This window comes from Scardinius erythrophthalmus (genome assembly GCF_964197995.2).
Source record: "Scardinius erythrophthalmus genome assembly, chromosome: 8".
Classification (NCBI taxonomy): Eukaryota; Metazoa; Chordata; class Actinopteri; order Cypriniformes; family Leuciscidae; genus Scardinius; species Scardinius erythrophthalmus.
This window is the reverse complement of record NC_138228.1, coordinates 47,307,446-47,320,957: the sequence shown is the minus strand read 5'-3', so window position 1 is coordinate 47,320,957 and position 13,512 is coordinate 47,307,446. Positions and strand designations below refer to the sequence as shown.

The 13,512-nt window shown below is 38.2% G+C and overlaps 1 protein-coding gene across 1 annotated transcript in view; it reads left to right on the top strand.

Moving 5' to 3' along the window:
- The window catches only part of abcc8b (ATP-binding cassette, sub-family C (CFTR/MRP), member 8b), a gene marked incomplete at its 5' end in the record, with an annotated part of 114,266 nt that overhangs the window by 96,951 nt on the left and 3,803 nt on the right, over window positions 1–13,512 (top strand). Inside the window, 11 exons of the mRNA XM_081372289.1 lie at window positions 1,826–1,992; window positions 2,127–2,196; window positions 3,077–3,234; window positions 3,906–3,998; window positions 4,074–4,176; window positions 4,470–4,583; window positions 4,683–4,803; window positions 5,516–5,646; window positions 8,376–8,454; window positions 8,531–8,639; window positions 9,767–9,870. Of these exons, the coding sequence (XP_081228415.1) occupies window positions 1,826–1,992; window positions 2,127–2,196; window positions 3,077–3,234; window positions 3,906–3,998; window positions 4,074–4,176; window positions 4,470–4,583; window positions 4,683–4,803; window positions 5,516–5,646; window positions 8,376–8,454; window positions 8,531–8,639; window positions 9,767–9,870 (1,249 nt within the window). The remainder of the gene's footprint in view (window positions 1–1,825; window positions 1,993–2,126; window positions 2,197–3,076; window positions 3,235–3,905; window positions 3,999–4,073; window positions 4,177–4,469; window positions 4,584–4,682; window positions 4,804–5,515; window positions 5,647–8,375; window positions 8,455–8,530; window positions 8,640–9,766; window positions 9,871–13,512) is intronic.

Below are 13,512 nucleotides of genomic sequence, written 5' to 3'. Positions count from 1 at the left end.
AGACCACAGGTAAATCCAAACCTGCCTTAACTGCAAGCTGTAACGTGTGTCCGCTGCAACCAATGTGGTGGGGCAAGGCCTCACAGATTTCCGTGGCCGTTCATATTGTTTGCGCTGTCATGCGTATCTCCCACTCATTAATGGTTTCTGTGAGCTTCTGTGCAATGTTGACAGCAGTGTGTCTCCCTGGCATGATAGTGGTGCCTAACACCCTTGATTTCATCTCCCATAGTTCATTGATGTAGTGAGCCGTTATTGTTATATATGGATCCATGGTGCAAGAAGTCCAGAGATCAGTAGTGAGGGAGACGTTCTTGCCTTTCATTTCAGACGCAATGTCCGCTTTTAAAGAGTCGTATTTGTAGCCAATTTCTTTCCAGAGTGTAGCATTCGATGAAACGGTGTAACTGGGTTCAAAGAAGTTCCCCTGAATCCCTCTCCTGAAACTGCAGAGAGTGGTCTTATATCCTTCACTATAAAATCCACGAGTAAATCTATTATTACCTGTCTTCTCCTCTCTGTAATCGGGCGTTTACAGAATTCACCAATGCTTGTTTGCTTCATGGTGTGCGTCTCACTAACATTTGCCTTCGTTGTTGGATGTTTCAGTCGTAGGTGGTTGTGCTTAGCTGTCGTACTGCTGTTGTATTTTAAAGTAGTCTTACAGAGTTGGCAAATTACGATACTTTTGTCATTCTTGATGAAATACTTCCACACATCTGACGGTCACCATTTTAGTCGATTGTTTCCGACAGCGCCGACTAGTGGTTGAAGTAGTCAATCTCTCGACTACTCGACTAGTCTATGCAAGCCCTAGTGAACACACACTTATACTTTTATTCAGAAAGGACACATTAAATCAAAAGTGACAAAGACATAATGTTACAAAAGATTTTTATTTCTAATAAATGCCAATTTTTGAACTTTCTGTTCATGAAATAATTCTATCACTGTTTGCACAAAAATATGAAGCTGTTTTCAACACTGATAATAATCATAAATGTTTCTTGAGCATCAAATCATCATATTAGAATGATTTGAGTAATGATGCTGAAAATTCAGCTTTGATCACAGGAATAAATTACACTTTACTGTATATTCACATAGAAAACTATGGAAGCTTGTTTCAGCCACAGAATAAAACATTTTAAAAACATAATTAACTTTATATCTCACAATTCTGACATATTTTCTCAGAATTGTGATATAAACTCGCAATTGTAAGTTATAAAGTCCAATTCTAAGGAAAAAGATTGACTTTCCGCCACTTAACTAATGTTAACATTAAATTAATGTAATTGTGATTTTTTTCCTTCTTCTCAGAATTGCATGTTTATATCTCATAATTCTGACTTTATAACACACAATTGGGATATAAAGTTAGAATTGCGATATAAAAAGGTTGCAATTACCGTTTTATTTTTTTATTCTGTGGCAGAAGCCAGCTTCCATAGAAAACACAATTTGTACTGTATTTTTGATCAAATACAGTAAATGCAGCCTTGGTAAGCAGAAGAGACTCCTTTCAAACATATTAAGAATTCGTTCCATCCCCGAACTTTTGAGCGTCTTCAGTTATTAGTAAAATACCCCTTTAATAATAATAATAATAATAATAATAATAATAATAATAATACATTTTATTTGTTGTCGTCTTTCAAGACACCCAAGGACACCGTACAGAACAAAAACAAACAAAACATTAATGCAAGCTCAACAATAATATCAATAGTCAAATTAAAACAATAAGTACAATCAAGAATGACTTTAAGAATGATTGTGTGTTTTGAGTGTATGTTAATCATGTTTCCCATCTTCCGTTCAGGAGTGTGTGTTCCAGCACTCGCTGTACCTGCAGGTGTTCAGTGTGTTGTGTGTTCTGGGGATCGTCCTGTGTCTCGTCACGTCTCTGGCGGTCGAGTGGACGGGTTTACGAGTGTCCAGAGAGCTTCACTGCAGCCTCCTCCGCATCATCGTGCTCGCGCCCATGAGGTGTGTGTGTGTGTGTGTGTGTGTGTGTGTGTGTGTGTGTGTGTGTGTGTGTGTGAGTGTGTGAGTGTTCAGGGCTGCCATCACAGCTCATGCTGACTGAAACCAAATGCATGCTGTTCTGTGTTTCTCCTCAGGCTGTTCGAGACAACGCCACTGGGGAACATCCTGAACCGATTCTCCACTGACACCAACACAATCGATCAGGTACAGCAGGGTTTCCCTCAGCTGCTCTTTTGACAGTTTTGAACGAAAAATGTTATACTTGTTTTTTTATTTTTTATTTTATTCATTGGTACGAAACTTGGTAACGGTTTTGGCACTTGCTGAGTGAACACACACACACACACACACACACACACACACACACACACACACACACACACACACAAATAATAAAATCATGGACATGATTCGAACTGGTTAAATGGTGCTGAAATAAATCGTCACACTTGTGCTCCTTGCGGTCAAAAATGAGCGCATTGGAAATTAATGTGAGACGAATTTCCTCTAGTGGAAGCGTTTGGTACTGCAGCCACACACACTCTCACTGAAAGATCTTTTTTTTTAGATATCAGGCTCAAATGTGAACACAACTTGTTTAGATTTATGGCTTTGATTTTCTCACAGTTTTAGAGTAAAACGTGTTTTTGAAAAAATATATTTCATTTACAAATTAAGATTGTATTTTTGCACATTTTTCATAATAATTTACAATAAACAACTTTTTAAAGCGCTAATCTGCCAAGTGTCGTCTTTGAACAGAGATCAGACTGAAGCCTGTCGCTCTAAAGCATTCAAGATTTACCACAGTTTAAGTTGGAAATTTAATTTTCAGGTCTATGCTCAAAAAGTAAATAAATTTATTATAAAAACAGCGTAATATAATGTAGTACCATAAAATACAATACATCCCTTAAAATACAAAATATTAAATAAAAAACATTATCGAACTAAAATATAGTACATAAAATAAAACAATTGGGTCATTTTTGCGCGACACGCGCAGAGCACAGAGGGTTAGAGAGACACATGACGTGTTCTGCCTGTCTGATCTGAGATCTGGTGTGTGGTGTGATTATTCCAGCATATTCCGGTCACAATGGAGTGTTTGATTCGCTCGACTCTGCTGTGTGTGTCGGCGGTGGGCGTCATCTTGTACGTCACGCCGGTGTTCCTCATCGCTCTGCTGCCGCTGGCCGTCGCCTGCTACTTCATACAGAAGTATTTCAGAGTCGCTTCCAGGTTAGAACTTACACAACACACACGAGAGGAACAATGCCTGTGGTTTATAGTTTCACTCCATTTACGAGCTCTGGCAGAACTCTGTGGGGTTAACTAGTGTGATATAGTGCCATTGGAGTTTTCATATTATATTTCCTATTATTTCCAAAAAAATTTAAACTCTTGATGATACAAAATCATTTTTAATTTTTAGAATTTATTACATTTTATTTTTTATATATTTTATATTTAATGTTGTTTTTTGTATTATATTTCCTATTATTTCTCAAAATTTAAAAATGTTCAAGCCATACATTTTTATAATTTATTTAATTTGTAATGTTTTTATTTTATATTTTCCATTGTTTTCTTGGTATTATATTTCTCATTATTTCCCCTAAATTTTAAATTGTTTAAATGAAACAAAATGTACATATTTATTTTTTATAATGTATTGCATTTGTATTTTTCTGGCTATATCTATATTATATATATATATATTATGTTTCCTATTATTTCCCAAAATATAAAAAAGCTTTATTGCACAAAATTGTAATCTAGTCTATTTCAGTATTTGGTGATTTTGTGTGTGTGTGTGTGTGTGTGTGTGTGTGTGTGTGTGTGTGTGTGTGTGTGTGTGTGTGTGTGTGTGTGTGTGTGTGTGTGTGTGTGTGTGTGTGTGTGTGTGTTAGAGACCTGCAGCAGTTGGAGGACAGCACTGAGATGCCGCTTCTGTCCCATTTCTCTCAGACTGTAGAGGGGCTCACAACCATCAGAGCGTTCAGGTACACACACACACACACACACACACTGCATTAGCAGCCCTGTGCTGATATGAACTGGACGGTGTTTTGTCTCAGGCATGAGCAGAAGTTTAAGAAGAAGCTGCTGGAACACACAGATGCTAATAACATCTCCTCGCTCTTCCTGACGGCGGCCAATCGCTGGCTGGAGGTTCGCATGGTAATCACACATCTGCATATATTTAAATTACACATATTCATGTACAGTAGTCCACATATGAAGTGGATCAAAACCTTTCATCAAAGTTATACATGAATTTTGAACAATACCCGTTCTTGTCAACTTTGATGAACTTTTTTGATCCACTTCAAATGTTGACGACTGTATATATACCACATATATTTGCTTATTATTAATTTCAGCATGAAATAAATGCATTTGACAATATTCATTTAGCAGTTGTATAATGCATGTTGTCCCAGGGAAATGGGTCATGAGTTGTGTGTGTGCAGGAATACGTCGGGGCTTTTGTGGTTTTGATCGCGGCTGTCGCCTCTATAACCAATGCGTTATACAGCCAGCTCTCAGCGGGACTGGTGGGACTGGGACTGACCTATGCATTAATGGTAAATGAGAACTCAAGCCTCCACACAACCGTCACCAGTGTGAGTTCAGGCGTCTAACAGTGTGTGTGTGTGTGTGTGTGTGTGTGTGTATTGCTGAAGGTGTCGAACTACCTGAACTGGATTGTGCGTAATCTGGCTGATATGGAGGTTCAGTTGGGGTGTGTGAAGAGAGTCAGCGCTCTGATACACACTGATGCGGAGAACTACGACGGACTCATGAGTGAGTGAACACAAACACACTATAACTAACAACTGATAGCAACATTGTTTTGTTTTTAAATTAATTATAAAAAAAAATATGAATATCTGAATCAAATATTTTTTTTCAAATCATAATCAGAGTAAGTATAAAGGTAAATAAAATATATATAAATAAATTATTAATTTCATGGTGAATTGTAGTGAATATATATATAGCTGAACCAACCAGTAGTTCATATTCATTCAGAAAAAAGTAATAATAAATAATAATCTTTTTTTTTTTGAGAACATATGAAGAATTTATTTAGTATTAATTACAAAAATAAAATATCTTTTTAAATATATCTGAATGAAAATAAAGATATAGGTTTATAGTTTATGTTTATACAATCAAATATATCAAATAAAATGAATATTTTTTTGGGAACATTAAAAATAATACAAAAAAATATATTTGAATTTATATGAATTACAAATCATTACAAAAGTAAGTTTAAATTTTTTTTTTTTTAGATTTTGAAGTATATCTGAATTTAATAATAATAATAATAAATCATAATCAAATTACAGTGTTGGTATTTGATCTAGTGTAAATCCATATAATAATATGAATAAAATATTAATGTATATAATTATTAGCATTCCTAACTATTTGAATATACAATATGTATATGCTTCACGGAAGATGAGTGTAATGTTATTAATGCCAGTCCTGGTGTGTGTGGTTCCAGCTCCGGCTCAGGTTCCTGCGGGATGGCCGAAGTACGGAGAGATCCAGATCCAGAACCTGAGCGTTCGTTACGACACCAGCCTGAGACCGGTCCTGAGACACGTCAACGCTCACATCAAACCTGGACAGAAGGTGTTGCACACACACACACACACACCCACACACACACACACACACACACACCAGCCTGAGACCGGTCCTGAGACACGTCAACGCTCACATCAAACCTGGACAGCAGGTGTCTCTCACACACACACACACACACACACACACCAGCCTGAGACCGGTTCTGAGACACGTCAACGCTCACATCAAACCTGGACAGAAGGTGTCACCCACCCACACACACACACACACCAGCCTGAGACCGGTTCTGAGACACGTCAATGCTCACATCAAACCTGGACAGAAGGTGTCACCCACCCACACACACACACACACACACACACACACACACACGCACACACACCAGCCTGAGACAGGTTCTGAGACACCTCAACGCTCACATCAAACCTGGACAGAAGGTGTCTCTCACACACACACACACACACACACACACACACACACACACACACACACACACACACACACACACACACACACACACACACACACACACACACACACACACACACACACACACACACACACACACACACATTCTTGTACATCTATCTTCATGAGGACATTCATTGACACAACGCAATCTCTAGCCGCTTACCCTAACCTTACCCATCACAACTAAGTGCCTAACCCGACCCCTGACCCTAAACCGACCCTTAACCCTCTGTCTGGGGTCTGAGGTGTTTTTGGGGGTCCTTGAGATGTTTTGACATGCCCTGAAATTTGTGCTTTTTTCAGTTGCTTATAAAACATATTAATGGCAAAGGTGTAATTTCACTCTATTTAGCACAAACAGGGCTACCATAATATGTGAGCCACATGTATGTACATGTTTGTATTTTTGAGAGAATAATGTTTAAGCATGGTTATTGAAAAAAATAGGGCCACAAAACACATACTAAATATGTGTCCACAAGACTTTAGACTAATGTTGTCGCTTAGAGTTTTTTCTTCAAAATGATGTGAAAATCATCCTGCCTAATCATTCACATCAAACAATACATTGATTTAAACTTTGTAAGACACGTTTTGTTTGGAAAGGCAATATGCGTGTGGGCGTGATTCACACCTGAGAAGACAATGACACGCATAATGAGCTGTATGCATGCAAATTGCATATTATCCATGGTAAACATTTCTAGTAACTATGCAGTTAATTCTCATACTGTATTTTCAGAATGTTTTGGAATATATCCTCTCCCCAAATGTGTCACTAATAAAAAAATCTATAATAAATAATTTAATGAGAAGGTTTATATTGACATTAAGATGTTGCTTACATCTACCTTGTAAATATGTTTTGCTATTTTATTAAACAGTTTTCACATATAAATCAACAACAATTACAATTTTAACAATATTTCAAGTGTAATCTTTCTTTTTAAAAAGTATATATCGATTTTACCATACGTATTTCAAAGTTAAGGATTCATTAGTTTGAATATTGGAACAAAAACTATAATAACAGCTTAGTTGATAATTCAATATACCTATTTTTAACAAAACATCACATACTATATATTTAACATATGAGCAGAAATATTTGCATATAAATGTTAATTTGGAGTTTAATACGTTGTTTATACAAAGACATTTTATTTCAACATTTTTCAGTCAATTTTTAAACATTTTTCAGTCAATTTTTACTCATCTCAGTATAGCAATATAGTTTAGTAAAAGCTAAACTAGTAGATGTGTTCATGTAAAAATAACGTTTACTAATTTAAGTGCGCGCTGTTGTTTACAGCTGTAGAAAACATCTGTGCCGTTCATTCATTCACACACAGACACTCGATTCATATTTAAACAGTCCTTTTGCAGTTTACCGACACTATTGCAATATCACGATTAGAACAAAGCACTTAAGAATAAAAAACTTACTACAGTCCTCTGAATAGCTGGATCTGTTGTTCCTCGATGTGAAACTAAATTATTCCTTAGGATTATTCCACACAGCAAAGCAAGACAACATAAAGTGCATGAGTCTGATAAAACTCACGGTGTGTGTTATCCAGCTGATGTGGGCGTTCACAGGTTTGCATGAATCGCCTATCATTTGCATTTGAATAGTGCGCGCTCTCTGTGGGCGTGGTCACATTAAAACTTGATGAGCTACAATGAGTTGAGATGAGAATGGCTGACATCTCTCTCTTTTCATACAGATTACATAAACTGAGAATATTTGTTTTTTATAGAAATTACTTCATTTAAAAGAAGATAATTCAAGCTTCATGCCTGTGTGCTTATATGCCTGTTTGACTGAGTATTCGCTGACTTATAGTTCATTTTTGGACGCGTTTCAGATTGGACTTCACTGACAGAGAGGCAGAACTTGCATCATGTTTATTTTTCTTTATTTGGCAAACAGCACAACACTTTGTTTTTATTGTGAGTATACACAAAAATAATAGACACTTAATGAATGATGTATGACACTTGTATGTAAGATCAAAATCGACAGAGTATTTTGAGTCTCTTTTGCACTGATAAGAAAAAAAGCGAGCAGATCACACCGGTGTGATTGCAGACCCCAGGGGTTTAACCTCATTATAACCTTATCCCTAAAACCAAGTCTTGACCCTCAAACAGGCCTTTAAAGGCTCTCAGAAAGTGAGGACAGGCCAAAATGCCCTCACTTTACTCTCTTTGTCCTCACTCCACTGGTCTAAAACTCAAACTGGTCCTCACAAAGTACACACACACACACTGAGCGCATGACGACTGCTGGTGTGTTATAGGTGGGGATCTGTGGAAGGACAGGGAGTGGGAAGTCGTCGTTCTCTCTGGCTCTCTTCAGGATGGTGGACTCGTTCGAGGGTAACAGGAGATCCTACACTCATCACACTCTTCATGTTCACCGGCCGGTCTCTCACACACGTGTTTGTTCTCACAGGGCAAATTATCATCGACGGGATTGATATCGCCAAGCTTCCCCTGCAAACGCTCCGATCAAAGTTCTCCATTATCCTGCAGGATCCCATTTTATTCAGTGGGACAATTCGGTGAGGCTTTACACAGGATTCATTCCCCAGAAACTGCATTTCCACCAGGTTGCCTGATCAAACAAACAAACAAACAAACACACACACACACACACACACACACACACACACACACACACACACACACACACACACACACACACACACACACACACACACACACACACACACACACACACACACACACACACACACACACACACACACACACACACACACACACACACACACACACACACACACACACACACACACACACACACACACACACACACACACACACACACACACACACACACACACACACACACACACACACACACACACACACACACACACACACACACACACACACACACACACACACACACACACACACACACACACACACACACACACACACACACACACACACACACACACACACACACACACACACACACACACACACACACACACACACACACACACACACACACACACACACACACACACACACACACACACACACACACACACACACACACACACACACACACACACACACACACACACACACACACACACACACACACACACACACACACACACACACACACACACACACACACACACACACACACACACACACACACACACACACACACACACACACACACACACACACACACACACACACACACACACACACACACACACACACACACACACACACACACACACACACACACACACACACACACACACACACACACACACACACACACACACACACACACACACACACACACACACACACACACACACACACACACACACACACACACACACACACACACACACACACACACACACACACACACACACACACACACACACACACACACACACACACACACACACACACACACACACACACACACACACACACACACACACACACACACACACACACACACACACACACACACACACACACACACACACACACACACACACACACACACACACACACACACACACACACACACACACACACACACACACACACACACACACACACACACACACACACTAGTTTGCTGGTCTAGTTTTGAATGCATGCACTTGTTTTCTCTGTCCCTCAGGTTTAATCTGGATCCGGAGAGAAAGGCCAAGGATAAAATGCTTTGGGAAGCTCTTGAAATCGCTCAGCTCATGCCAGTGGTTAAAGCTTTACCCGGAGGACTAGGTGAACCACTGAGCTTCATCAGCTTCATCAGCTATATCATGCTTTAAATCTGTACATTAACTGACCAGAGGAGCACAACAACAACGAGAAGGATACACTATTTCTCAAAAGTTTGGAAAAAAATCTGATTTTTCTCTTCTGCTCACCAAAGCTGTGTTTATTTGATGAAAAATACAGTAAAATAGTGAAATATTATTTCAATGTAAATCAGCTGTTTTCTATGTGAATATATAGTAAAGTGTAATTTATTCCTGTGATCAAAGCTGAATTTTCAGCATCATTACTCCAGTCTTCAGTGTGACATGATCCTTCAGAAATCATTCTTATATGATGATTTGATGTTCAGGAAACATTTATGATTAATATCAGTGATGAAAACAGTTGTGCTGCTTCAGATTTTTGTGAAAAAATAAATACATATTATATTTATAATATAAATTCATTAAATTAGTCCTTTTGAACGTTGTTCATCTAAGAATCCTGCAAAACAAAATGTATCATGGATTCCACAAAAATATGAAGCAGCAATTGAGCACTAATAATAATTAAGCAAATCATCATATCAGAATGATTTCTGAAGGATCATGTAAAACTGGAGACTGGAGTAATGAATCTGAAAATTCACAGGAATATATATTCACATAGAAAACAGCTGTTTTACATTCTAATAATATTTTATTGTTTTTTACTGTTCAAATAAACAGCCTTGGTGAACAGGAGACTTCCTTTAAAAAAAATAAAAAATTAATTATTCCAACTTTTGACTGGTACTGTAACTCATCCATCCATTTATTGTGCATTGCATGGTTTTATCTGGTGTTTGATTGACATGTCCCGTCGGCTCCACTGATGCTTTCATTGCATCACAGGCTCATTGGAAAAACTTTCCTATGGCAAAATGTTTTCACAACACAAATACACACCAATACATACATATCACTGCAGTTTCTAACAGAAATGAACACTAGAGGCAGTAAAACAGCAAACACTTTTAATCATTTTCACACACAATTATGATTACAGGGGCAGATTATGGATTAATAAAGACTTGCTCTTACGCGGCTCCTTGCACAATTATGTTATTACCAAAAAAACACGTTTTATCATTGTGCATGATTTGTAAACAAATATATTTTGGAGTTTGCATCAGTTAACCAGCTCCATATGTTCAGTTTTACTGATGCATTAAGCTTGCTGGATAGCTCAGCTGGGACAGAACTGTACTAGTGATGCGGAGAGATGGGGGAAGAACCCTGTAAAAGACGAGTCACGATATATGAGAGCTCAAAGTTCAAAAACAAGCTAAAATTACATGGTTACGATTACGTTTTTATGTCACACTTGTTTTTGTTAACACGATCGGGTAGGTTTAGGGTATTTTAGGGTATAGTGTAGGTTTAGGGTATAGTGCAGGTTTAGGGTATAGTGTAGGTTTTAAATTATAGTGTAGGTCACCAAGTTTTATGTCGAAAACCAGCAAATAACAAATAAACTTAGCATCAATTTGCACTTTTTGTTTAAATAAACATTAAAATAATAACATTAAAGATGATGGCCAGATTTTAAAGGAGTGTCTTGCAATGTTATCTACTGACATGTACAAGTTCAAATAAAGTTTTGACAAAAAAGATTTTATAAAAAGATAAACCTTGCATATTTTAGCCTTTAAATCATTTTTATAAAAAGAATGAATCAAAAAAAGATAAATTACTGACATTTACAATGCACATAGCTTATCTTTTATTATTAATAGTAAAATTCGGTCCGATTTTCCCGTGGCGTCTGTCGTTGCTATGCAACCATGCACTGCGCTCTCCACAACGACAAAGAAGTTTTATTAGCTAATAGATTTCCGCCACCGAGAAACGTTTGCTGTAGCTCTGCTACAAGATTTTTTTACGGAGAAGAAAAAAAACACCCGTAGTGTTTGGGTGCACCCCCATCCTTCATGTTGACACTGCGCCTGGAAAAAATGAGCACGTCGCTTCAATTATTTGAAATAACGAACTTGAGCACGCAAAAGACGCAATACGTGAATGGCCCTTGGCGAGCTACCTCCAATCAGGCCACGAGCTACTGGTAGCTCGCGAGCGACGTGTTGGAGACCCCTGGTTTAGGGTATAGTATAGTGTGGGTTTAGGGTATAGTGTAGGGTTAGGGTATAGTGTAGGGTTAGGGTGTAGTGTAGGTTTAGGGTATAGGGTATAGTGTAGGTTTAGGGTATAGTGTAGGTTTAGGGTATAGTGTAGGTTTAGGGTATAGTGTAGTGTAGGTTTAGGGTATAGTGTAGGTTTATGGTATAGTATAGTGTAGGTTTAGGGTATAGTGTAGTGTAGGTTTAGTGTAGGTTTAGGGTATAGTGTAGAGTGTAGGTTTAGGGTATAGTGTAGTGTAGGTTTAGGGTATAGTGTAGGTTTAGGGTATAGTGTAGGTTTGGGGTATAGTGTAGGTTTAAGGTATAGTGTAGAGTGTAGGTTTAGGGTATAGTGGAGGTTTAGAGTATAGTGGAGGTTTACGGTAGAGTGTAGGTTTACGGTATAGTGTAGGTTTAGGGTATAGTGTAGGTTTAGGGTATAGTGTAGGTTTAGGGTATAGTGTAGTGTAGGTTTAGGGTATAGTGGTTTAGGGTATAGAGTAGGTTTAGGGTATAGTGTAGTGTAGGTTTAGAGTATAGTGCAGGTTTACGGTATAGTGTAGGTTTACGGTATAGTGCAGGTTTAGGGTATAGTGTAGGTTTAGGGTATAGAGTAGGTTTAAGGTGTAGTGTAGGTTTAGGGTATAGTGGTTTAGGGTATAGTGTAGGTTTAGAGTATAGTGCAGTTTTACGGTATAGTGCAGGTTTACGGTATAGTGCAGGTTTAGGGTATGGTGTAGGTTTAGGGTATAGAGTAGGTTTAGGGTATAGAGTAGGTTTAGGGTATAGAGTAGGCTTAGGGTATAGTGTAGTGTAGGTTTAGGGTATAGTGTAGGTTTAGGGTATAGTGTAGGTTTAGGGTATAGTGTAGTGTATAGTGTAGGTTTAGGGTATAGTGTAGGATTAGGGTATAGTATAGTATAGTTTTAGGGTATAGTGTTGGTTTAGGGTATAGTTTAGGGTATAGTGTAGATTTAGGGTATAGTGTAGGTATAGTGTAGTGCAGGTTTAGGGTATAGTGCAGGTTTAGGGTATAGTGTAGGTATAGTGTAGTGCAGGTTTAGGGTATAGTGTAGGTTTAGGGTAAAGTGTAGGTTTAGGGTATAGTGTAGGTTTAGGGTATAGTGTAGGTTTAGGGTATAGTGTAGGTTTAGGGTATAGTGCAGGTTTAGGGTATAGTGTAGGTTTAAGGTAAAGTGCAGGTTTAGGGTATAGTGTAGGTTCAGGGTATAGTGTAGGTTTAGGGTATAGTTTAGGGTATTGTGTAGATTTAGGGTATAGTGTAGGTATAGTGTAGTGCAGGTTTAGGGTATAGTGCAGGTTTAGGGTATAGTGTAGGTATAGTGTAGTGCAGGTTTAGGGTATAGTGTAGGTTTAGGGTAAAGTGCAGGTTTAGGGTATAGTGTAGGTTTAGGGTATAGTGTAGGTTTAGGGTATAGTGCAGGTTTAGGGTTTAGTGTAGGTTTAAGGTAAAGTGCAGGTTTAGGGTATAGTGTAGGTTCAGGGTA